The sequence below is a fragment of the Thunnus maccoyii genome, chromosome 20, assembly GCF_910596095.1.
Source record: "Thunnus maccoyii chromosome 20, fThuMac1.1, whole genome shotgun sequence".
NCBI classification, from domain to species: Eukaryota; Metazoa; Chordata; class Actinopteri; order Scombriformes; family Scombridae; genus Thunnus; species Thunnus maccoyii.
Genome location: NC_056552.1, coordinates 21,962,438 through 21,989,786, shown reverse-complemented (window position 1 = coordinate 21,989,786; position 27,349 = coordinate 21,962,438). Strand labels below are relative to the sequence as shown.

Genomic DNA, 27,349 nt, shown 5'->3' with positions numbered 1-27,349 from the left:
GGTCAGGGCACTAAAATATAATCCGTTTCCCGTTTTTGGTTTCTTTGTCACTTTAGTACCCTGACTGTCTACCACTTAACGAATGAATGGTTATGAAAATGACTGAGAATTGTGAGTGGTAAATCTGCCATGTTATTGTAAACTTAATATGTAGCATGTAAACTTCATGAGGCGTGCAAGAATTGACAGACTGACAGGTGTGGCAACAGTAACTGACTGGGCAGGTCTTAGCGAACAACCAATACTGCAAACCCACAGTTGTTCTATTGGAGCCATTTGGTTGTGCACAAGGCAGCAGTATGGCAGTTCAGCCTTCCTTACAGTAGATAAATTATTCACTCTTTTTGATGTATAAAACAGCATAATAGACCGAGCTACACAGGCACTAGGAAACACGACAAATTTCTCTATGTACAGCAGATTGGATATGCTGCTCTCTGAATAGCACACTTACACATGCAGTAACTTACCACCCAATGTGATCCCTAAGGGGGCCATGGGAATCAGACTGAACTTATCTATAAATATACTTCTATGATCTCCGTGTACTGTGTTGGCTGACTCACTACAGATGCCCTCAGGCAAGCCACAGGGATGCAATGAATTTGTAACTGATCTTTAGATGTCTGCCTGAAATATACATTCAATCTGTGGACTTCAGAACTGCAGGAAATGTACCACCATGGTAAACAATGAGTGAAGCCAGGATTCCTGGCTATGTTTGACAATACTGAAATGACAGCATTCTCATAATGTAAATGATTTCAGGGCTTAGGTATATTAGTTGAGCTGTAGTGTAGCTTATCAGAGCAATGTCGTTGTCTGCTCAGAATTATGCATATTCATTTTTTTGTCTGAGTTCAGACTTCATGTTCTTCAAATGTTAACAAGTTAACAAGGGTTTTTTTTCCAGCAAACTGTGATATGTCCCTGAAAATAACATCAAGGCAATTCAAGACTTGTTACAGTACTTTCTTCAGATCTAACATTCAGCAGCTCTACTTGACAACCATTCCTTCTATCAGTGATCATGTGCCAAGGCCCGGTGTATGCTGGCTCATTGACATGACATCCTGGAAACCTGATTGGAACAGATCCATCATTATCCTCATAGACAGTGTTCCTACATTCAACGCTGTGTCCTGATTTGAATACATGACTGTCAAAAACAAGACCAACCTCTCCAGAACAGTCAAACTTGGCAGTGCAATATCAGGCTGGAAGCAACACCTGTTAGCTTATCACTATGATAAAGCAGTTGAATGAATGATAGACAAAATCTTGGAGAATTCATGCCATCCCCTGAATCATCACTTTCGGTTCCTGCCTTCAGGGAGACAGTTACCCTTCGCAAAAACATATTTTAAATTATTTCTAGCAATTTATTTCTTTCCTTTTTTTTACAAAATTGCATCTAACATAGTAGAAAATGATTTTTACTTACTGTTTTTGTAACGTATGATGTGAAAGATGTGATATTGATGTTGATTGTCATGCAAGCTGAAGACGGACTTCTACTTTTGTGCAACAAAGGTGGACAATAAAGTTTTTTCATTTGATTTTGATTAGTGGTATTAGTTGCACCTTGCTTTTCCTGCTGTGACAAGTCAAAATATCTGCTGTGAAAACGCTTTACGAGACTACGACAAGCAATGCTCAGGACAGATATTTATAGATTAATGCCTCTACATTATTTCCATCCATGTTGTCCATATAAAAATAACTTTCTCAAAGTAAGAAATACTTGAATTTTCTAATTAAAGTACAATGGAATGTGACCTAAAAATTAATACCTGGTGTCATTTGATTTTTTTTAGCTCACACTACAAGAGCTTGTGTTAAAATAGCTTATAGTTTTTAGATTTCAATGTAAGCAGGAATAGAGTGCAGTGTCAGAGCTGACATCACCATTTGAGGGATCTGACAGTCAGTTAGTCACTAATGAGACACACCAACTGACAGAGCTCATGAATGTTGCTGGCATACAAGTCAAATGACGTGTTAAGTTTGTGTTGCACTGAGAAGGAGGGTCAATTGTTTTGTTCTTTGTTTTGGACTTTTTGACAATATGGAACTTGATTCAGCTTATTAAAAGTGACATGTACCATTTTTTGTGCCAAACTGAAATATAAAGACAACATCACCCAACCAGCGTGTTGGGTTTTTGAACGCTCCATTATAGAGTTATGAAGTAGGAGGAGCTATTTCAGGCAGGCACTAGTTCTGGAAGTACAAGTCCCATTTATTTTCTCCATACATAAAATGAGATGACGGACAGGTGGAGCACTTTGGATCAGATGGACATGAAAGTCTCTTGGGTGAGTCAATGCAAAAGATTATCAGTTGCATTTGAAAATACTTGGTTCTTCTTGTCCCTGAAGGTGCAAGCCTGTGTACATAAAAAAAGGTGAAAATACTCACAAAGTGCATTTTGACAAAATGCTGGGGGCACCAGCTACAGTTTACGCTTTTGAGAAAAGTGATGATAAAAATTTGCAGCTGAGTGTATTTTCTGATCTGGGTCAAGTTTGGATTAATTCATAAACTGTGGTGCTGTGTTCTGTCCACACTGCAATGAAGAAGTATTTTGAATTTACTACTGCTCTGATTCATGCCTCTGACCGACTTTTATCCATAGCAATGGTGGAGTGGTCGAGGCTCATGGGTTTTGAAGTTTAGATGTGTTCGCCATGCCAAACTGACAGACAGAACAGAATTTCTCAAAAGTGAAGTTGAAATAATTAATAATTAAAATTGGTCATATCATAAACCTGTGGGATTGTTACATTATTCAAGTCCCATGTAACATTGAAGATATTCAAAGAAAAATATAAAAATGGGATTACTAAATGGGGAAAACACTTCCAGAATCAGTGACCTTACCAGCATAGCCCTGCACCTTAACAGGATGACATCCTGCAGAATGGGTGAGCTGACCTCCTCCACACGGATAGTTAAATTAAGCCCTACAGCTATCAGTGAGTCAGACCTGTTTCCCCCCCGGGAAGCAAAATTCACTCTCACATAGCTCACCCACCTCTGGGCTTTATGTTTAGCTGATAACAGAAAACATTTTTGTTGTTCTCGCTTGCTTTTTCCTTCTACTGTTTCACCCTTTTTTCAGTTAAAAAATGCTCTAAAATGATATTGAATTGAATTTTGAATGTGGACCTCTTTTCTGTTTAGTATTTTGTCTCAAGGAAAAAAAAAACATCCTCACATTAAATCTGAAACACACACGGCCAGGCTTCCAGGATGGGTGCATACTCTAATCCTAACCCTCTCTATCAGGCTTTTTTCAAGTTTATTTTTCTGTTTACTTTGATTTGTTTTTCTGCATTTATTTGTTCTAATATGCTCTATCATGCTGTACCCTGTTGTCACATAGATAGTTACGCACTTAGCGTGGAATTGATTCCTCACGATACTGTATAATCTTCCTTTCATTTGTTGGGAGATGAGATGTGTTTATCAGCTCCTCATCTTTACTGTGTCATCTGCGCAAATTTAGTCTTGCATCTTATCCTTCGTTTCATAAAATAAACAAGAGAGAAATATAATTTCAAATAAGAAACGCAGTGTAGACAAGCGTGACAACATGAACGTGTATTGTTTACGTGACTTAACATGTGTACTGCATGTGATGACTGCATGAAGAAAGGTTAGTGTCCACTCTTGAGGTTGGTTTAAAAGTTAGAAGAGCACCTAAGAAGCATTACACAGGGACAGATGAAGCAGATAGGGAAAAATCAGGACAGTTAGAAAGCCGATGAAAAGAAGCCATCAGAGAAGTTCCAGGTGAGATTTTACACTAGTAGCCAGTGTAGTCCCTCTTCTGATGGCTGAAACCTCATTTTCTCATTGGAGCAAAAGTGATGCCATTTCAGTAAAAGTGGGACTACAGTGGCTACAGTTGTAGATGGTTTTGTGATGACATGTAATGATACTTTTTTATTTTCAATCCAGCATATGTTGTAGCAGTTGATGTGGGTATATGAAGGGAGGCTTGCCTGAGTGAGGTCCAGTTCTACCTATCCTGATGGTCATCTCATCAGTGTCGAGCAGTGGGAATGAGGGCTCCTCTGCTTTCTCTTTGAGCAGCTTGGATTCAGGGGGCAGGGCCAAGGCAATGTGGGGGTCAGCACCTACACCCTGTGGGTAACAGAAAGAAACAGAGACATAGAGGTGGAGGATGTAAAAGTCTGTTTAATGTACAGCAGATTGACACTGACTACTGATTCTACTCAGTTTTCAGGTCAGTTTACAATGTGATCTGATTGTTGTGCACCATATGGTGTTGTATTATTCAATCAACATGGTTTAATACTGAAAAAGTTTGTAGTGACTTGAATGATGTTGAATGAATGATGGGTTTATTCTATTAACATTTTACCAAAACCACCATCTTTCCCTAACCTTAAAGATCCCCACAGACATGTTTTATTACATATAAAAATACTCTGTTTTGAATAATACTTTGTGTCTGATGTGGCTTGTCCACCAAAAAAGTTCAATTAACAGGTTAAAAATTCTTAAAATGACATTTTTATGCTTGTCCTTCATTGAAAAATCCAGAATCTATCAATATATAAACATTTTTCACATTTCCACATCACACTTACTGGACCATGATTGGCTGATGTCACAAAATCATGCTTGTAGGTACATGCCTCAAACTCAAATTGAGCCTCTTCTCTCAAGGTAAGATGACTTGAGACACACTTGTCTCAAATTCCTCGAGGAACTTTAAATCAACATAAGAAACTGCAAATAACTTACTGTCAATACCCGTTTTACCCATTGCCCTGTGCTGATTACTCCAGGGACAGGTTGCATGGACAGAAAACACAGTCACATGGCAGTAATCAGTCACCTTAATCAGGTACTTCATTACTTAGGTTATTGTGACCAAGTCAGGATGTAAGATGTATTGCAAAATGCAAAACCAGGCGACTGCAGTAACTTGGTGCAAAGTAAATCATCAGTGTCTGTTAACACAGCCAATGATTGAGCATTTTAATTACTCTGAACATGGAGGACTAATTAAGGACAATGATTTCTGAGAAGTAAACTCTGAAAAGAACAAAATCTGGAGGAGGCAGTCCAATAGCTCAATGAGATTACTGCACATAAATTGGGTTAGTACTCTAATTTATTCACTTTGCTTGCAATATCTAGACAGCGTGCTGTTAAGTTTCTGGTTGATGATCAGTTACACTATACTACATAAAATTAAATTAAATTAAATCCCACTTAATTCAGAACAAAGATCAAACTTTAACAGAAAACCCATTTAAAAAACAAACAAACAAAAAAAAGAAATATGTCAGACACTATCTGTGGCCAACAAATACACACTAGACCGAACCATGAAGCAGCACCACAAACAGATGTGGGCTTAATTGAGTGGTTTTTAAAAAATGGCCAATTTGATGAAAACAGAGAGCCCACATATTCATTAGCAAACCATTAGATGAGTAATCTCTAGAAGTGAGGTCTAAAAAAAAAACTAAAAACTAAACTAAAAAATTTTTGCATCCATATTTCATCCTCTCTATTGTTACAGGCTTTCCAGTCCTCCTCCCTACTTCATCCTCCAGTGTGTCACAGCTGGCTTAAAAGCAGGTAGACTGGAAGAGCTTTTTTTTTTTTTTTTGTTCATCAGAGTTCACAAAGTGTACTGGCATGTTTTCTTGAAATCATGATAGATGCATACAGTATGTGGACAAACACAAACAAGTACTTAAATGGAAACCAATTAACCAACAGGTCCTCCAGGTTATATGAGAAAATATGTAATTGGTCCATGCTCTCCAGGGCAACGTATATAAGTGTTTCCTGATTGCACAACATCAACAGGACAGGATTGTGGTTTCAAAAAAAAACATTTTGTGGTCTTACAATGCTATTGTTAAGATTTGGTTAGGTTTAGGCACAAAAATAACTTTGTTAAGGCTAGGGAAACATCATGGTTTGGGTTAAAATGATTACTTTAAAGTTTAGTGACCTTCGTCATCATGGTTGCAATAATAACAACGATTAACCCTCCTCTCTCCCAGAAAAACAATACAACATATTTGTTTACTGGCTATGAAATATTGAACTGTGTACAAGAAAAATTAATATAGATTGCTGTTAAAAGAGTGTGCGGACAAACAAAAAGAAAATATTGAAGTGGAAAAATTTCCTTTGAGCCATGAATTCATTCCAATCTGTATCTGCCATAGCTGCTCTTTGGTTATTACTTACGCCAGTGGCAATGAGGCGTATGAGAAGGATGCAGCCCTGAACGCCACACAGGGGGACAAAAAAAAAAAGAGGAGGAAGTTTGCTCAGGCATAAATGAATGAGTGAGGTGATGCGTGACATTTGGGGACGTTGCGGTGTCATCGTTAGGCTGGAAAACACCAGACACAAATAACTGCTGCAAGTTTGTATCTATCATTTCATCCATGTAAATGCAGAGATTTTCACCATTGAGTCTCATGAATTCATTTGCAGGCAGTTTGCATTGTTTTAAATAATACATGGATTTTACAGGCTGTTGCTAGAACAAAAGAAATCTTTTAAATATTACATAACTCATTATTTTCTATCTTTGCTGTTTTAATGCCCATTTATGTATGCATCTGAGCCAAGCATACTGTACAATTTTGAGCATTTTTTATTGATGTGGTAATCGTCAGCATGTATTGTGTGTGTGTGTGTGTGTGTGTGTGTGTGTGTCTGATGGAAAGGGACAGTTCATGCACTTGAGAGGACATTATTAACTCATGGTGGCCTTTGGTGACGACCCATGATACAATCTCATCAGCAGGTCTGGGCTCACCATTAAAACAATTCCAGCAGCAGTCTGGCTCTGATGATCAATGAAAGTCACCTCTCTGGCTCTCTCTCTCTCCTCTGTACCTGCACCTTCAGATGGTGACCGTTTTATCACCTTATTTCAAAAACCTGCAGGTGCGATAGGCAGGCTGCCACGGGAATGTGTCTGATGACACTATTTTTTACATGACAGAGAGAAATGCGGCTATTTATGATTGCTTCCCAGTGAAGAAAAAGAAAAAAAAATAGGGAATCAGTAGCAATACAATTACATGGTTAAAACTTCAGTAAGTCTACCCTTAAAGGACCATGCAAGTTGTTTAGCATTGCTAGCGAATTCTCTTCAAATCACCCACTTTTTATATCACCGCTGACTCATGTGCTATTATAGTAGATTGTTTTTCCAATTTCCAGGCAGCAATTTCTTCCCACTGACTTCAGTTTCCAATTTAACACTTGAGACAATTTGTGATCCATCAGTGACCAATTTGCCAAAACATTATATTATTGTCAGTTACTTTATTGCCACATGGTAATATAATAATAGTGTAATGTAGGAACTGTTTGACAAACCTCTCATATTTTCTGACATGCTGAGGATTTTGCCTTCCTTACACAGCAACATTTTCAAAGCCACAAACATTACCACTCAATAATAACGTAGCTTTGACCAAATAAATGCAATAAAACGTTCAGTGTGATGGATCACCTATCTCTGCAACCTGATTTGAACACTGAAATAAAAGTAAATGGAGGATCGATCTCTTCCCTCTTTTTTTTTTTTTTTTTTGGCATGACAACTTTTACAATTTAGTAGTTGCTAGGAAAATTCTCCTCTACTACAGCTGCCAAAGGCTCTTTAAGCTGTTCACTGTCTGACAGTGTGACTTCAAATATATTACAGTGCATTCTCTCGTCTTTCTCTTAGCAACTCCCATCTAGGTTATGGACTTCTCTCTATTAGTAAGATGATTTTTAGCATTTAACTTCATATGAGACCATCCCTTCTTCATTTCCTTCACAGTATGGCACTATTGTTGATGACACTAATACCACACTGATAAACTTGTTATGTTTTTCTCTGCTGATTTCCGACAGCAGGACTTGAAGCTCTACAGTATAAAGTTCTTTTTACTCTTGGGTCACATTATTGTGAATGAAACTTGTCCTCAAGTAGAGCGAAACAGTTGGTCGTTTAGCGGTTCGGGGGCGTCCATTACACTAATGATCAAATCACTTGGACGTGCACCTACTCATAAACAGGTAGCATTATTATTCAAGTGGAAACAAGTCATTTACGACAAAGTTTGCGCAGTTAAGAGAGTTTGTGACTTGGAAAAGAGAGGTTTAGAATAACACTTGAGGCTCCATGAGTTTACAGTATGTCTTGGGTTTGAATACGTCGAACAAAACAACAAAAACAGAAATAACATTAAACTTCCACACTGTATCCTCTAAATGCAAAATGTGACATGAAATATATACACATTTTTATTGGCTGACTATATGCAGTCATCTTAACAATAGACTTATGTGTTTTCAGCATTAATACAAATTTGACACAAGTTGGATGAACAATAAAAAACCTCGTCTATAAACGGTAGAGAAACCTTAGTTGTGACCTTTCAGCTTAGTGAAAGCAACCACAAACCAGATCACAGTGTTGGACACTGTCCCAGCTGGAGGCGGTGGTAGCGGAGGCTCACTGGCTGAAAATCAGTGCATTTTTATTGGCAGTCCTTTACCAAAAACAAAAAAAAAAGTTTATTTGCATAAACTGTGCGGATTTTATTTTGCCTCTACTTAGAAAAATTGGCATTCCTGCTGAAGATATAATGAAATATTTTACCTGACAAAAAAATGAAAACATCTTTGAGGTTAAACAGCAAAAATGGCGTACAGAGAATTTGTTAAATCACACATATAACTGCACATATATAGGATTTAAGTGTGCTTTACAAGCTCACTCGCCAACTCGGCTAGATTAATCCGCCCACCCCTCCTCGAGTCGAGAAGAGTCTGTTGATGTCTAGAGTACAGATCTTCATGTGCCATAGTAGGATTCTATATGAAAGAAATCCAGCTATCTGATGTATATGTGATTCATTCTGTGTGAAAACTGCAGCAGCAGAGACGTCTCAGAGGACTTGTCACAGTTTGTTGAGGAAGGCATGAGTTGAGAAAGAGGAGAAAAAAGTCAAAGAGGCAACTCACCCCCCACCCTTCCTTAAAAACTCACACCCTACCACACATGTCAACACACTCAAGCACATGAGGAACACATCTACACGGCCACTCTCTCCATGACTTGTGAGCTCTGATATATACACTCCCGCTATCTCCACTTCATATTATTGACCAGGCTCAGTCTATTTGATCATGGAGATCAACTTCCTCAAGTAGAGAAAAACCTAACTGGTGCCCATATATCAACCAGAAGACCTTTAAAAGTCTTCAAGGAAAACTGATTATTTCCTGCCAGAGAGATTTCCTTCCACATGGATAACTGAGAGAGCTACACAGGTTTGTTGACATTTGCTGTTTGTCGATGCGGTACTTGAGTTCAAAATCAAATCTATCAGAGTACATGAACATCTCCATAAGATAAAACCTTGAAAATGCAGGTTTGCAGGCAGTTTGCTTTTGATGTCTTAATCCATACGTGAACATATTTTTCATATTTTCATGGCTGCACAATTCCTTAGAAAGGCACCAATGGATCAAGGTGATGTTGTAATTAGACACGTCTGAGAGAAAAGCACGTATTGAAAGAACTTACAGAGCTTACAGTATATTCTGTAATGCTTGAAAGGTACAGGTTAAGATAAGGTTAAACATGTTTGAGTATGTTGCACCATTATTTCAAATAATAAAATAAAATAATAATAATAATATTTTTTATTCTATTTATACCATTATCTGCAATTTTCTGGCATGACGGACCACATTTTACAAGCTTTGGTATTGTGAGTGTGACAGATAACATGTAGAGTGGAACAACTGGACAATTCATTGATTTGTCACTTGACAGAAAATGAATCGGCAACTACTTTGATTACTTTGAAGTCATTTTTCAAGCAAAAAGTGACAAATATTCCCTTGGATTTTCTGCTATTCTTTGTCATATGTGACAGTAATTGGAATATTAGTTGGACAAAAGAAGCAACTTGAAGATGAAGATAATTGTTAATAGCAACCTTACACATGGAGCCCTTCAGTATTAACTGATTCTCAGCTACATCTGAAGTCCAGTTTACACCAAAGATTTGTGTCGAGATGAAATCATTTTAGAGCGTTGCAGGGAAAAGTTGCAGCAGTGTAAAATGGCCCGTCTCAGCTCGACTCAAGCTGGCGTCGCCTGCGAGTCAGCTTGTCAAGTCGTCAGTAGCTGGTTTTAGAATGTAAGGCACATCCCCTGTTTCAACAGCCAATTAGCTCGTAGCGAAGTCAGCTGGTCAAGTCAGTTACAAACTGTCAGCTGGTTGAAAAGGCAATTTAGGAAAAGAGAGGATCACCTCATCAATTTGTTTGAGTAACAGCCGTGTCTGTATGACACAAGCCTTAAAATTTACTGTAACGGCTCCAAATTCTCGACCCTCATGTTTTTAAAAAATATTTTTTCCATTAATGCTAGAACTGCAACTGTGGCAAGTAATTCATTATCATTATCACTACCCTCATTCATATTTTAAGAAGATACAAACTATCGAGCTACAAAAAAGCCTGAAAAGCCAGCAGTTAGAATGGAAGTGCAGAGAGTTGTTGCTATGGAAACTATACCCTATCTAATGTAAACCTGCAGGTTTCAGAACGTTGCAGACTTGCATTGCAAATAGTTGGAAGTTTCAACTCATGTAATTGTGTATCTTTGGTCTAAACTGGCCTTCAGTGTCACAGTGTTGTGCCAAGAAACCATTAAGTCATTAATCATGATTTCAAGTTTCTACTCTACTCACTTTATATCAAAACTGGAGCACACGACTATCAAAGCAAATTACCTTCACGTTTGAATAATCACTCCATCTGCATTTCACCTGTATGTAGATTAGTCAGATTATTTGTTCAGACTGGCGCCATACTGGCCAAGTTTAATTTAACAACACAGAAGGAACGAAAGCCAGCAAGCTCAGCTCAGACTCATACTGTCAGTAATGACCTGTAAACAGAGCGTTCAATCCGGTGACTAAAAACGCCATGACTGGCTTCTCGCTAATGTTATTTTCAAAAAGGAACTCACAAGTAACACACACATCCATATGTTGTCATCCATCACCTGACGGCTTCCAATATAGCCGCCACAGAGTGCATTACTACATCTGTGCCTACTCACACTACCAGCTTACAAAGTTCTATAGACAATCAAATAAAAAGATGGGATTGTGAGACATTTGGGAACCTGAATGTTGCAATTTGATAAACTGTGGGTTTGACAATGCCACCTTTGAAAATTACACCTCTGGTTAGTTTTGAAATCATGTTGAAACAAGTTCTCCTTGCAGTAATTTTATTCATTTTAACTAACAACAGCACAGCGTGTCACTGCCCTTTTCAAACCAACCCTTGTACTGAATCTGAATGATAGTGTCTAAAGCAAGCAACTCCAATCCAAATTCCCACCTTTCCAGCCGATGGAGAGGTCACCAGGACTGTTATTAGAGAAGACCTCGAAACTGTAATCACAACCGGAAGTCAACTCTTCATTCGCAGAGCTATTAAAATAAATGCTCCCCAATCACACGTGTATTAAGAGAAGAGTGCAGTAATGCATTCCCCCTCTTTCATTTGCCTTTTTAGTGGATTCATTTGCATCTATATAAATGTTGAACCGTGCTTTGTTTCCACCAGCAAATTACCAGTCAGTCTGTCATCCTCTTCATTGATAGACATTTTAGCCAATGATGTCGGCCATAGAGACGCAACCGTTCAATGGCCTTTTCTAACCTGACTGAACATCTGACATTTAGAAATAATCAAGGGAGGGATACAATGAGACAGCAGGCCTTTTTCCATAACATCCTATTATACCTTGGGTAGCGGTTATCACATTAATATGCAAATAAATGATACTAGCAGGAGTACACATAATGCTCAGCTTTGACTGTTTCAGGAAATTGCAACAAATTCAACTCTAAAACATATCTGTTTTATTTTATTTAGCTTTGCTCCTAAAATGATCACCCCCAGCAAAAATAGTTCAAGGACAAAGCCACCTGCGTTCCTTTCTGGGTTTTTCAAATTGAAACGCCCACTCAGCTGTTAGGAAAAAGCAGCAATGTGGGTTAGAGCCAGAGCTCTGTCTGTGTGTGTCTGTTGGCACGTTTAGTAAAGCAGCAGCAACAGTGAGTGCTCAGTCCGTATCTGTGACTACTGGCTAGGCCGGCTAGGAGGTTTAATATCGGTTTATATGCGGGAACGTCATCATGCAGAAACCTATGTCATGTGGGAAAAAGTTTTTAGAGGGGCTTGGGAAAATAGCATTTTGATGCTAAAACAAACGTACTTCGACCAAAATTTGAATTTTCAGATTTGAATACATATGGAAAACTAATGTGAAGCTACAGAATGATATAAAAACCTTAAAAACTCAAAAAATAATTGACTTGTTCTTTCAGTGAAGCTTAAAATTGAGAAGTGCTTTTAAGGCTGCTTCAACTATCATTTATCATTAAGACAAAGACAGAGCAGTTAGCGGCCAGGCAAGGAGGATAAATGACTCTTTCCTGCAGCTAAATGCTTGAGTGCCTCAGTGTGACTCTCTTGATAAATCAGAAGAATGCTGAGAAAGTGGCCAGATCACAAAACACCAAGTCAGATCTTCTGCTGAACAGCATCGTTTTGCATCCATTTATGCAGGTACATCAGTGGTGTTCATGCCCAAATGCATTTAGTCTTCCCAGGTTCTAACTCGCTGCAGTTTACATGGTTCAAAAAGCATCAGTCACTTATCATAAAAGGCATCACAAATGTTCAGCTGGTATCAACACTAAACCTGTTGGAAAAGTGAAAATTGCCATTGCATGTCCTAAATTTAAATAGCTTTGGTATCAAAACAACTCAAGGGAGACTGAAGAATTTAGAAAAAAAGTCAAATAGCTACACATGCTGCCCTACAAAGCCAAAACAATAGAATTATATGTATATTTGGTTAAAAGTGAGTTAAGACCAGAAGCTGACTTCTCAGTATTTTATGTTAGAAATTACTGTGTAATACAATACTACAAAACTGAGCTAAAAACCAAACCATAACACAATAACTGCACAATATCAGCTAACTTTAGCCAAACCTAAATTTACTAGCCTTTTATCTTCGCTGTTATCTGAAATTGAAAAAATTACAAATTTTCATGAACCAACAAAATTGGTATTTTACTAAGACATCCAAGTTAGGCAGTAGCTAAATGCGGGAAAAATAAATAGCTAAACCTGTAGTGCTAGAAGGTAACTAGCCTAGCTTAGTGAGGTAGCAGTTAAGGCCAACAATTTGTTATGGTTAAGCTTCCTTGAAATCACATATTTAAATGTATTTAAGAGATTAATGTATTTTATCAGTGTCAATAGAAATATTAATAGCAGATGGATAGACATATCAAAATAGAGATACATCACATTTAATCATGAGCTATGAAACTCCACAGGCTACCTTCACCGCTTAAAACAATCACAATAATGTATTTTCTTGAAGAATAGTTTGGCATTTGGGAAATATGCTTAATTGTTTTCTTGCTGAGAGCAGGAAGGAGGAGTCTCCACTAGTTGCCGAGCAACTGCTCCCGGTCAAATGTACCCCGTAAATGGCAAATTGTTGTTTTTACACTTCGGTTTTTACACCTCTCGTCATGTGGTAATGAGAGGTGTTGGTAAGCAGATTTTGTTACCTTTAGACAGAGCCAGGCTAGCAGTTTCCCTTCATTTTCAAAGTTTTTGCTGGGCTAAGCTAGCAAGACAGTGTAAATAAGTATTCCTTTAAACAAACTAGCTCAAAATGATGAGAAAGATTACAGAACAGTTTGTCTTTGTCAATACTCCCTTGAATAACCTGAACATTGTCTAAAGGCAGAGTGCAGTATCTGCATTTTAAGTGTGTGGACTAGGCCAGTGACTTTTGAGGTATATAATAACCTTAAAAATGCATAAAATTAAAGTATTACAAGCTTTCTTTTTGTTACATGGTTTGCTGGATCAGCCCAAAACCATTAAATGCTGTTTTTCCCAACTTCACTCTCTTAAATATGTACTTTGTGTTAATGTTTGCCTGCACTTTGCAAGTTTGTAAGAGGGCAATTGGTGGCTAAAACATGCAATGGAAAGAAAGCATTATCCCAATAGTAAGAGTTAATGTACTTGTTAATGTACTTGTCAGTGTGCTAGCATCAAAATGTATCACTGTGTCACTCTGAGTTTGCACAGACGGCACAAATCAAAAAGTGAAAGGTTGTTTATACACACCAGGGCACCTGATTAACTATTTAACAAGATCAGGAGTCTGTTTCCTACTGGTGTGGAAAAGTCTTAAAGATTTTCAATGGTGACATGTTGTCACTGAGAAATCATATTACTGGTTCAAAATGAATGTTAAAGTGAAATAAATTATCCTTTTGGATGTAGATGCCTTAAAAGGCACAGCCTGTTTTCATGCATATAACTATACTGATTTAGCATGATGGTATATTACTGACTTTTTAATGTAAACCTACTGGTATACCAATATAAAAACAATAAAATACACTGTTTTCCAAGGTGTATGCACAATGGGAGTTTAACATAACCTTATGAGAGCATACACACATTTTCCTCTTTGTTTCTTTCCTTTATGAAAACAGAAAAGATCAGCTGGGGATCCTCAAAATGGGTGTGTAATGTTTGGGAATTAATCCCTGCAAACACTTTGGTTAATTAGTACAGTGTAGGGCTGTGAGTGTTAATAATGCAATAATTCCCCAGTTAAGCACTATCGAAAAGCTGATAAAAACAGATTTGTCTTCAGCATGCATTAGGTGTTATCCCCAGAGGCTATTTTGATCAGAGCAATCATCTAAACACAATCAAAGTCTCTACAGTATGTTTCTCTATTTGCAAGTAAATTACTTCATTTCTGTCGATGTACTTTTGCTCTCTGTCACCTGATAGCTGAGTATCAACAGTGCACCTTTTGTTTCACTTTCACCAAAGGGCGTTTTAAAACAGCCAATTTCACCTGAGTTGGTTTTCAGTAATTTTACTTCTACTCAATAAAAATTTCGACTACAGTAGAGCAGTACGCTGTAGTTGTATTTCCACCCACGGCCTATTGATAGATCATCCTCTAAATGCATCTCTGTGTTGTTTGTGCATATTTATTATGCATTACTCAAAAAGAATGAGACGATACAATGATAAATCTGCATTCATTAACCACATGATTAATTACTGTCACATGAAAGCTTAATCAACATACAGTAGTACACACACACACACACCAACGCACAGAAACCTCAATCTTGTTGCCTCTCTGTCGATAGGTACATGGATTTACAGCACACATGCAGACTGTCCACTTCTTTATCTTTCTGTTTCTACAGTTTTTGTGACCTTTAAAGGATCACACATACAGACACACGCAAACATACTAAAGCAACTTTTCAGAGGTAACAATTTTAAGAGGTAGACATGTCATTATCAGCATGAAACTGTGTGTGTGTGTGTGTGTGTGTGTGTATGTGTGATAGAGAGAGAGAGTGCATGCATGGGGGCTGACATCCTGCCAGATAAAATGATGTGTCCTGGTCTGGCACACAGCTCTTAATTAATGAGCTGTTAGACTGGTGGAGACTAAAGTCTCATTTTGAGAGGACTGACATTTACACATAACACACAAAGGCTTTCACACACACACACACACACACTGGCATGTGTAATAAGGTGTGGATCCTGTTGACATCTGAGAGGGGATGGTGATAATGATGATGATGATGTAAAAGTGACATCCTGTAAAGCGACTTGAGACTTGGAGACATAATGAAAGACACACATTTCACAGGATTAAAGGAACACAATGTAACTGCTGTGAATCCAAGCTAACTGAAGCAAAAAAAGCAAGTCATTTAAGAGTCATTTTTCAAGCCTACAGGCAGTGTGTATATCATACTCAAATAACAGACTTTTGTTGAAAAATCAGCCAATCATTTCTATTGTATTTTAATTCCTTTGGACAGAGCCAGACTGTTTCCCCCTGTTCCCAGTCTTTGTGCTAAGCTACAGTGAGGTAACTAGCTTCTGGCAGTAGCTTCGTATTTACCGTACAGACATGGGAGTGGCATCAATCTCCTAAGATAACTCTTGGCTAGAAAACAAATAAGCTAATTTCCCAAAATGTAAATCTGTTCCTTTAAAGATACTTGACAGCATCATCATTGCTCATTTTCCAGTTCTTTCTGAGTCTCCAATGAGGTCCATCCAAACTCAACTCACTCAAACATTTGGATTCTTTAAAAGAGCAATTAGTAATCTCAATTGCATTTTGTTATATACAGTATTTTAGGAAATGTATTAACATTTTCTGTCATTTTAAGTTATGTGAAGAAAAAGGGCAACGAGGTAATGTGAAGTCAAGATACACCATCTCCAGCAACTGTAGTACAATACATTCTGGTACCTGAAAGTGTGTCAGTGATATATATAATCCCAACAGTAAAAGTTTTACAGTAAATGTTATTCTGTGGACCCCTACTGTTTACATTTCTTTTCAAGACCATTGGGAGTCTGTACATTGGCAATCATGCTTTTGTGTGCGTGGGGGCATCCCTACTTACAGTAGGTCAGTATAGCAGCTTGTGTGTAAGTGATTGATATCCTGTGGTGAAGAAAATGGTGGCAGCAATCACAGTAGCAGCAATGTGTCTGTGATGTTCAAATAATTCAGTCCATACATCAGCCCATAGAGTAAACTCCTGTTAAAGTGATATTTCAATATGACACATTCATGAATTGATGACTACTGTCCCAATCAATACTGGTGGCTGCACCAATCACCAAATTTACTTTTAAGAAAGAAGGACTTCCATCATCTTGCTTCTGCTGTTACTAGGCTGCTTTGACTGTGGATTCACAAAGCTAACTGCTAAGCTAGGCTAAGCACAAAGCTAAGTAACAACATAAGGCAACCCACTAACAGTCAGTAAGATAAATGAAGAGGTTTTTATATGTACACATGCTTTATATACACTGTATATATACAAATAAAGATGTACCATAATGGCTGGATTAAAATTTTGCATTTTTTACTTAGATTTCTACCTCTAAAATTGAGAAGTGGCCAAAGGAATTTGATATAATAGTAGTAACAGCTTTTAGTTTTTACATTATTTTAATAAGTTACAAGGCAAGCTAACTTGTATTGCTTTATTAGGCAAATAAAGCATGTTGGCAAAGTTAAATATTGACATTATGTTTTTCTATCTTTTATGTTAATACACTATTCTAAAGTTTAACTAATGGACCCTCTGGTTTCTTCAGGCTTCAGTCATTATCAGGATACTCTTCAAACTGGCAGCATTATCAAATTACATATTGTGATAAATATCGATATTGATCAATGACGGAAAAAAATATCATGATTATATATTTTGCCATATCACCCAGACCTAGTTACTAATTATGTTATTCCAAATTAGGAGGCAGAAATAAATAGTTTTTGAGCAATCACATCCCTTCTCTGCTTTTATGCAACTAAACTGCTTTTCACCTCTGTTATTTTACTGATTTAAACCTTTCCACACATTATTTCATTCCAGTTTCATATTTCAAAATACAAAAAACAGCAATGCATCAAAAAAGACCCACCCGTTCACACAAGGAGCTGTGTTGGCAGGAGCCTGTGGCATCAGGTACTGATAAAACAATAAAATAAGATCAAGGTAGGCCAGTTGGAGTAACAGAGCCATATGTTTGAAGGCTTATCAGACAATTTTACAACTCAATTATCACAGTGGCAATAATTTGAAACTCAAATCAACAGGTAAACAGTGGGATTATCCACTGTCTGATCATCTCAAAAGGCAAAAATATTTATAGCAGTTTCCAAATGGCAATACTTGAAGGCACACACACTCAGACTGTCTCTCCTTGAAGGCATTCCTAGTGTGGAATTTGGTTGTGAGTATAGTAGTTATGTTAAGTAAGAAAGCACAGCTAAAGTTAAAAAAACAGTTTACTGTCTCACCTCTGCACACCTGGCCAATCACTGTGTGAAGTGGGATTTCCTGTTGGATTCTCGGTTTCAGAAAGTTACATAATTGTCAGATGTATCCTCCCCCTTCTATTCACGATACAAAGTCATCTTCCAGGAATGTGCCTTTCAAATATTTGATTGGCTAACAGTTTGTTTGCCATATAACATTTTCTTGTGGTGTGGCAAAAGTTTTTTGCCAGATGACCCTGTGCTGTACTAATATGAGATTGACCATGGCTTTTGTGTCTTACGGCTTTCTACTGTAGTATAATAATTGACTTTTTACAATACTGTGAATTGTAATAAACATCATATATACAAGTTATGGGGATGTATCTTTCAAATTTCTAAAAACTTCTGAATACCATGCAATCCAGTGTGATGATCATGGATTATCATCATAATTATTTTTATCACCTACCCCCAAATGTATATTCATACTGCTCACATAACAGTATGCCCACGTTCAAAGGAATGACGTGTCTCTTTTTGGCTCATCAGACCTGATAACATACTTGTGTCAACAGAGGAAAGCCAGAAGGTTGATTATTTAGATCCTGCCAGCAGTGCCGGCATGCTGAAATGAGACAGTGGGTTTAGCTATAATAGATAGCACTGTTTTGATGGGATGCACTGTTCTCCCAATAAAGTCACCATTCATCTTATCCATCCTTCGTCTGTTTGATTTGGAATCAAACTTTGGCCATTTTATGACAAATATGTTCTTATGATAACAAGAATAGACACGAAGGCACAAGAATAAAGTCCACAATTGACATCTACAACACCTTCAGCCTCATAGAAAACTCAGAGCCATATTTCACAGCATCCAAGCCGGGTTTTATATACACAGAAATGGCAGTAAAGCCCAAGAAAAGAAGGGTTCAGGAGAAAACATTGAACTTATAAATCCGCAAAGAAAAGATATGAAGAGGAAAACAACATGAACACGAAAAGCAAAGACTGAAGGTTGTGACACCTCTCTAAACTACTCTCCTGTCAGGCAGTGTCATCTCTTTGATCTGCCACTTAAAGCCTTTCTACTTACCGCAATGAGAAAGTTGAAGAGTGATTTGAAGGAGAAGCTTGAGAAAACACATGACAATGATGTCAAATGAAGTACAGCCTTTTAATAAACACACACAAATTGAATGAACCAAACACACACCAGGAACCACGTTGACAGGGGTAATAAGTGGAATGCCGGCTGGAATAATTAATGAGTTAAATGAGAGTGTGTTCATATATAGCAACAAATCTTGGGGGTCCAACAGTCAATCTCTTTCTGTGTTTTCCTGATAAACACTTACTTTCATCCTCAGTGCATCCTGTGTTCCAAACAGGGAAACATATAGACTATGTTTCCACTCACAGTAGTCGGTTTGTGTGACTGAGGGACTCATCTGCCTCATTTATCACACATTCACTTGTAAACACATCTACTATATTCTCTGAGTCTCCTGTGACTTTCTTGCTTTCTTTCTTTGTTCTTTGTTGTTTGTTTCTTGCACTACAAAAATGTTGGGTTCTAAAAAAAATGCTGTAAATTCACACTTGTTGGCAAAGAAAACAGGCAAAGGCAATAAGTGCTAAACCAAAACTTCTAAAATACACATTACAAAAAATGCATATAAGGAACTTACTAAACATCAATTAGCCTTCCATCCACAGAAATGTGAACTTATTTACAATGACAGAACCCACTGAAGGAAATATTTTGCACCCCAACTAGCAACTAAAAAGAAAAAAAATAGGTTGAGGATTGCAAAGTCTACTGTCCTCACAGATTCTTTAAACTTTCAAAAGTACAGAGAACAGTTTTATCCTGCTGCACCTCTGGGCTTCCAAAATACCTATTTTTTTTTATTGCAGTTTCTCTCTGGGGTCTAAATTATTTCACACAATACTGGGAGTTTGCCTCTCTTCTCTGAATTTCAGCAACTTTCAGAAACTCAACACACTGTAACCACCTGATCAGTGATTACACCAGAGGATTGAGGTACAGGAAGTCAACAAAAAGACGCCATGGGAGACAATGTGTTACAGAGATCTCTCATCTAAGGCCATAACTTAGGACAACTTAAGTTTAAGATTTTGCTTATCTTCAAGACTACACATAAAATCTCTTCCTTAAATCCCTCTTCGCCATCAGATCCTTCCTCATATTATCACGGCTGAGAAATGACGTGTCTACAATGATAAAAAACACATTCAAATATGTCTCTAAGGATAAAATGGGCTCTAGAGAGAAAGGAAGATGAAGGAACAGAGACAGAGAAAAGCCAGAAGGAGTGCATACTTGGGTTTAAGTTTTTATAAAACTATTAACTGTGTCTGTGTATTGACTGAAAAGGTTTCTTCAAAGTGGTGCAGATAGATAAGAGACACAATTCAGAAAGAAAGTCAGTTATTCTGTAGCTGAATCCCTTGTTACTAGTAGGCTTTTTCCACTATGGGGACGTGGCAACTTATAACTGAACATCTAACCATTGTCACAGGTTTTGTTTTTGTTTCCACTGTTCTCCGGGTGCTTTGGGGGTGTGTTCCTGGAACTCAATTTCGGCAATGCTTTGGAGGAGATACTAAATCCACTAAGTTCCAAGTGCTCTCGGGGATGAGTGCAATGTAACAGCTTGTTTGCAGCGGGGGCATTAATACAGCAGGACGTGTGTTTAGCTGAGCACTGCAAGGTGATGGTCTGATCCAGAACATCAGACATGTCTGTTTTGCTGCCTCATTATGTGTTTGTGTAAACTGCAGACTGTGTGCACAGTGTTGGGGAGTTTGCTACTAGTTTAATTACAATTCTCAGTAAGGTTTGGGTATCAAAGGTATTTTCAAAATCACTGTTTTTTCCAGAAGTGAAGTACATTTACTTTCTTTTGAAGGAAAGAAAAAAGCTCAGAGAGGACTGCACTGCAACCTGCAGTCAGTTCTACAGTATACCGGATTCTTCACCTGCATCTCCCAATCTTGTGATTCAGGAGAGAATCAAGCAGCGGGAGGACAAAGAGAGCATGACCAGCAGCCAACCTGTCTTGAGGGACACACCCGGCTCTGGAGAGCTCATCAGTTAGGTGGGAGCTAATCCAGTGCTGGTCTTGTTCACTCTCTGCTCCATTCTATCGACTTCCTCCTGCGGGTGGGCCCTTCAATAATTAACTGATAGTGACATTTAAAAGTCATTAAGTGTAAACGTGAAAGAAAATCAATATTAGCACCACTTATTCCATCATTGTCTGTCCCACAAATGTGCTACAGCGCATAAAAATGACGATGTCTGTCCCGTTGCCTTTTTCATGGTATAGGCTATAACTGAAGTGGTGTACTTTTTCAATATATTAGAAACAAACATTCTGCTTTGTAAAACACAGTGGAAATACCTGGCAGAACCAAACATCAAAGCCTTACAGGCAATAAAAGTTCAGCTTATGGGAAGCTCCAGGTTACATGCTGTTGAGTTTCTGTGCCTATACAATAAAGCATATCTAGTCATGCTTCACGCAAATTATGAGCATGTTTTGTGTAGTTCTATAAAATCTGTAGTTCTGTAGTTGTATAAAATCTTACAGGCAATTCACGAGGGTAAATTGTGATGCTCATTTTAATTTCGCTGATGCAACAGGGCGATGCTAAAGATCACTACAGCAGCGGTTCTTATTCAACTAAGAGTTTCCTGCCCTGAGTTTGAACAATCAATCAGTCACTTTGTCAAAACAATTACTGACGGCATCCTCTTATGACGGAAAGCATACAAGGCAGCAATTTTGTCACTGATCATTGAAACAAAAAGAAACACATCAGTGGTGGGCGAAGACAAAACAAACACGCTATGACAACTGGCACTGAATGACAATGAAACACAGTGACTTGGCATATTTATGCATGACGCTGATATCCAAGCTGCACTTCTATTATACATCCACTCAACAAGAGTAACACTATTCTAAAAAATAAATAGATTGTTGACAAAATCTCAATGTCTTGGTGGATTAACAGTAAGACCAGTAAGAGTCAATGTTAAAAAATGCAAAGAGTTCTAATGCAAAGGAAAATTATTCCAAGTTCTAATGAGAGAGAAGCTAAACCTACACACTAATAGGATTTGTGCTGGCCAAATACTTGCTGCCATTTCACTTTAATTTGACTTTCAGCAATAGTGTGATAATCCTGTTCTGTCTGGCATGCAACTTTTTCGCAATTTTTTCATATCTTATAATGACAATGGAAACGCAACCATGGATGCACGTGAATCCAAAGTGATAGAGACAGGTTTTCAAATGTTCGTATGTTTATGATAGCCTTCTCAAGTGTTGCCTGATACCTCTAACTATGACATATAGCAACTGATTTAGAAAAAAACCCAAAAAAACAACTTTCTGTACTTTTTTCTTGTTTCTATTTTTGCACCTGCCTATCAGACGGTCGTGATGCACGTCTGCTGCTTTTACACCCTTTGATTCGAAGGTGCATACGTAAGAAAACATCCTTGAGCTCACTCAGAATTCTTTACACTCTTCTCCTCAGGAGAGACACATCTCATCTTGCTGAGAGAAGACTCGCACTGGAGTAAAGTCTACAATACTGTAGCTTCATAAATCTTCAAAACAAAAATCCTCTTCCTCTCATAATGCTTTTTTAGTGCACACCTAACAGTTTTATTCACCCAAGATCCCATTTCCCTTTTGTTAAAATGTTTTCCACTCTCTTACTCACACTAACATACTAGTACATTAAATGTAATTTGGTAAAAATACAAAAAAGTCCTGCTGACAAATAGCAGTTATTGCTTTCATAGTGATATATCCAGTTCAGTGATGATAGAGAGGACTCTTATGCATACAGAGCAAGAGCCAGAGAAGAGCACCAAGTAATCTGCAACTCCATTACGAATAAACACATAATTTTACCTTTGCTGCATTCAGGGGGAAATGTTGCCAGTGCAAGGAAAAACAACACTGTCACATACACAATATTGTATTTGGTGTCGTGTTGGTTCAGATTAAAAGACATTACAGGCATTTTTGTGTTTGTACAGTTAACTGGTTCCTGTAAAATACGATTCAGAAGAAGCTACTTCATTTCCATATGGTAATGTACTTCTAATTATTCCATTAAATTAACATGCTTCTCTTTGATATTTTAGTATAATTGGCACTCCCTACCCATCACACACTGGATGTTTATTTTGCCAGGGTAAGACATAAAGACGTGACAAATCTCAACACCGCCAGATAATTCTTTTCTAAGTTGATCTCATTCTGTCAGAACCCCCTTCTTTATTTCCTCTCCCGTCTTTATCAATATCTCATCTTTTTCCCATCAATTACAAGGAATATTTTAACAAAAGGACTTCACTTGAAAAATGAGAGAGCTAGATGAATTTAGTTCTAAGTATCCTAAATACCCTAATAATAAATATAACAGATTGTGTGGTGTGTTACAGCCAACATGCATTTACAGTTTACAGATGCTTTTAGAAAAGACTAATATCAAATATTTTGCAGCTACAACTCATTCTGAAAAATGGCACACGTAACCATAACAGCACTTTGTTTAGTTTTCTTTTGTTTTATGTTGGTGGGAAGGTTGTTGATTTGTTAAATATTGGAAAAGCTGTGTAAAGTCCCTTGAGACATGCCTGATCAAGTAGAGAATGTAAATCAAACACACGCCAGCAAAACCATTTGTACAGTGAATAAAACTAAAATGACAAGTTTCTGTTGCACTAGAGAATAAATAGAGCTGGAGCAGTAACTATCATAAGCTTTTTAGACATAATGGAAATACGAGAGCATTATCCGTACATGTTGATGCTTGCCCTTTCCCCCTTCTCTTTCTCGTAAATTACACAAATGCATCCATCTTTGCTCATAGTCTGTCCTGCTACTCTGTATTATTTTCTCTATGTCCTTCAACCTCATTTTATCTATTTATATAATAAACAGGTCATTACGTAAATCAATAAAAAGATCAATATATAGATATGAAACTCTTGTCGTGTCTTCTCAGGGATTACTGTCGGCCCTTCTTTAAGCACTAAAAAGGCAAATTGTGTTTTTACATATTTAGTATGGACAAAATATGGGCTGCGTGACAAAGATGGAAAAGCAAGTATGTTTTGTCGGACACAGAGGTGGAGAAATTAGCTCAAAGTGAACATTTGGCCAGTCTTCAGTAATAGTTATAGTAAATAGTAGTAAATAATAGTAATAGTAACTAGACATGCATATTATCACTTTACAGGAGCTCTCCGTTCAGCACCACCACAGCACAAGATAAACAGCTTTTTATTTTCCATACAATTTTTAGTCACTGCTTTCCTCAGTGGCTTTTTGCTTGAATTTGTATTTTTCATGTTTTTTAAAGGTTCACATTGGATGTGGTGCCCCTGCTTAATCTGGCTTTCAGATGATCAGTTGGTTTTCTGGCAGGTCAGAAATTTTGGTCTTGCAGTTTGAGCATTTCCACCCACCATCTGATTTCCCACATGGCTGCTGTCAAAGCTGCTGCAGTGAGCTTGTTTTAATGTTCCTGTAGTAGTATTTTACATGTTGTGGCTAAAACTGCAGTTTTTATTGAGACTGTGCTGTGATATAAAACTGAACTTTGCTGCAGACAACCTATGACCTAAACCTAAACAAACTATGTTATCTATCTATTCTAGCTGTCTGCGGCTTCCTATTTCCCCCCCTTTTTTAAGTAAAATTGTACAAAGTAACACTGCCTTTCACTCATTTTGTCATCACTGTTGAAAATGTGTCCATGTTGTTGGAATAAGCTTCTTTGGATTTGTCACTGGACAAAATCATCAAGCTTACATTCAGTGTCAGGACCAGCCTGTGCAGAAAGGCTGGTTAAAATGTATAGTGGTGTAGAGTTAACACAATGTGCAAGATTAATAAAAATGTCCAGAGTCTGCTCAGTTTAAGGGATTGTGCAGAGTTCACTTCAAATGGAATGGATGGTGGAGACTGTAAAGATTCCCAGGTGCTCACGTCAACTCAAAACGGTTTTATGATTACAGAGTTGGTCATTAGAGGTTTAAAAATATAGTGCACTGACAATTTAATATTATATCCATTAAATTAGAGTTTAATTACATTAACTGACAGACTTGTTTAACGTGCGGCATCCAGGTTTGTTTGTTTAGATAAGCAGCATTTAGCTCGAGTGTCAATCAGAGAGCTGTTAGTGATGGAGAGAGAGGCAGTTTGATGCATGTTTGCTGATGGTGTAGAAAGGTGGGTTAGTTGAAAAATGTGTGATACCTTTCTTGGTTGAACTTATTAGTTACACCCACTAGTGCAAATGATGCACTGTATCACAAGTAACACCATTCCAGGGAGTTCAAGCATCCATTTCTTGCAAAACTTTAACAATAAAATCATCCTTTTTTCATAGCAAAGTCTTCATATCTCAGTAATATTTCCTCACATATAGCCTTTTGTCTTGCAAGAAAAAATCCTCTCTTCAACTAACAGTCCAAGTTTAGGAGCAGAGAGTACTTTCTTTTGAACTCCACTGCACTTTCCAAACAGTTAAAAGATGTGTCTTCAAACGGCCCAGCGTCAGGTCTTGTTTAGCAGCAATTCAGTCAGTTCAATTCAAATGTGGCTGGGCTCATTTCCATCTTCAATATTAATAAGTACCCCGTTAATTGAAAAATTTAAGCAACATTTCACAGCCCTGCTATTGGTAATTTGCAGTAGGAAATTCACACCTAGGGAAAAGTGCATGGGTATGAATATAACCAAGCTCTTATGTGTGTGTGACTGTCTGCATTCATAACTTCACAGTACACAATTAGTGCGAGTGTCTAAGAGCTTATCAAGAGAGGTATGCTGCCTTTCAAAAGCCACTCAGACGTGGCGTCTATCATCTCTGTGCTAAGTCCTCAGCGAGTCTCTTTGGTGACTTGACTAAGCCACTCAGCGACCTGCTGGCCATTTTGTCTGATCAAAGATAACAAGTTGCAGAGAAGAGCATGGGGCAAGTATTCCCTGAGTGAAGAGACCTTGAGGACAGCTTTGATCTGACAATACCTTACCATCAAAGCACTGCTAAGTCATTCACTCAGAGCATCTGTGTGGTTGTGTGGACGTGTCTGTGTGTGTGTGTCTGTGTGGGCCGCAGGGCAACCTTCCTGTCCAGAGAGGAACGGTATCTACCACAGAGAACCTATGTCCTGCGGTGGCATGTGGAATAGTCTCAAAAGCGTGCAAACTTGCATGCAGAACTGTTGAGTCACACTGATACTGCCAACTACTTAAATATGTAAAAACATTCACTGGGTGCTAAATTTTGATACTTGAATGGTGCATGGTGCAAGTAACTGCTTGCCAGAGGTGAAAAAAAGAATCCTGTCCGGACGTCACTATAGCTTAATCTCTTGGCTGTCTGGAAGTAAACAGTTCTGCATGAACAGTGTATTGAATTGACAGGAACGGTGTTGGGTGCAATATTGGTGACAGGAAAATAACTGTCAAGACTGCCAACACCTCAAAACTAATGAAGCACTTAATAGTGCTTGATGTTAACCAGAGGCAAGAGAGCTGTTTGACTTCACAGGTCACCAGAATTAAAACATATGGTATAAAATCATACAAAAATACACTTTATATAAATACACAGACAACTAAGACATTGTGTTGTTGTTTTAGTTTAATGTGAATAAATTTTAGTATAATTTAAAAAGCTATTACTTAGTTTTAATTTAATATGATGTTGAGCATATTTGGAAGAGAGACAGAGGATAGAATAATAATTAGAGTAAAGCTACACATTTGATAAATTTGCTATTTATCTTTTGCAAAGACCCAGTTGCAAGTTTGCAGTTAAATTCGTTTCAGGACTGGCTGGTTTCCTACTACATTTGGGGTGAAACAGGGAGATGTTCTCTCCCCTCTTAATGCTCTTCATGTAAATAACCTAGTCCGAGAAATCAAGTGAGCTCATGTACGCATATTGATTGATGATTTGAACTTCAGTATTTTGCTATATGCTGATGATATTGTGTTGGTTTCAGAGATAGAGATAGATAGAGGAAATTTAAATTATGAGTTTACAGTGCAGTAAATGCAGTGGACGACACAGACTATACATTTTAGTGTGTGTATATATATATACACACACACACACACACAGTATATATCAGTTTGGATCAAGCACGCTACTGAAGGGGACAGGGGATGGTAGTCTTGTCAAGCAGTAATGTAAAACAGTGAGGCTCACAGTTTAGGATTTTTCAGAGACTTCATATTATGCCTTAAATATTCATCAGATTTGATTACCAGGTTTCTCCAGTGAGCACTAAAG

At 37.7% G+C, this 27,349-nt stretch overlaps 1 protein-coding gene across 2 annotated transcripts in view; it reads right to left on the bottom strand.

Annotated features, from left to right (window-relative positions):
- The window catches only part of LOC121887649 (zinc transporter ZIP11-like), a 132,890-nt gene that overhangs the window by 53,825 nt on the left and 51,716 nt on the right, over window positions 1-27,349 (bottom strand). Inside the window, exon 5 of one of the 2 annotated variants that reach the window (XM_042398579.1) lies at window positions 4,011-4,152. In XM_042398579.1, coding sequence (XP_042254513.1) covers window positions 4,011-4,152 — 142 coding nt within the window. The remainder of the gene's footprint in view (window positions 1-4,010; window positions 4,153-27,349) is intronic. The other variant, XM_042398580.1, reaches the window with a different exon arrangement.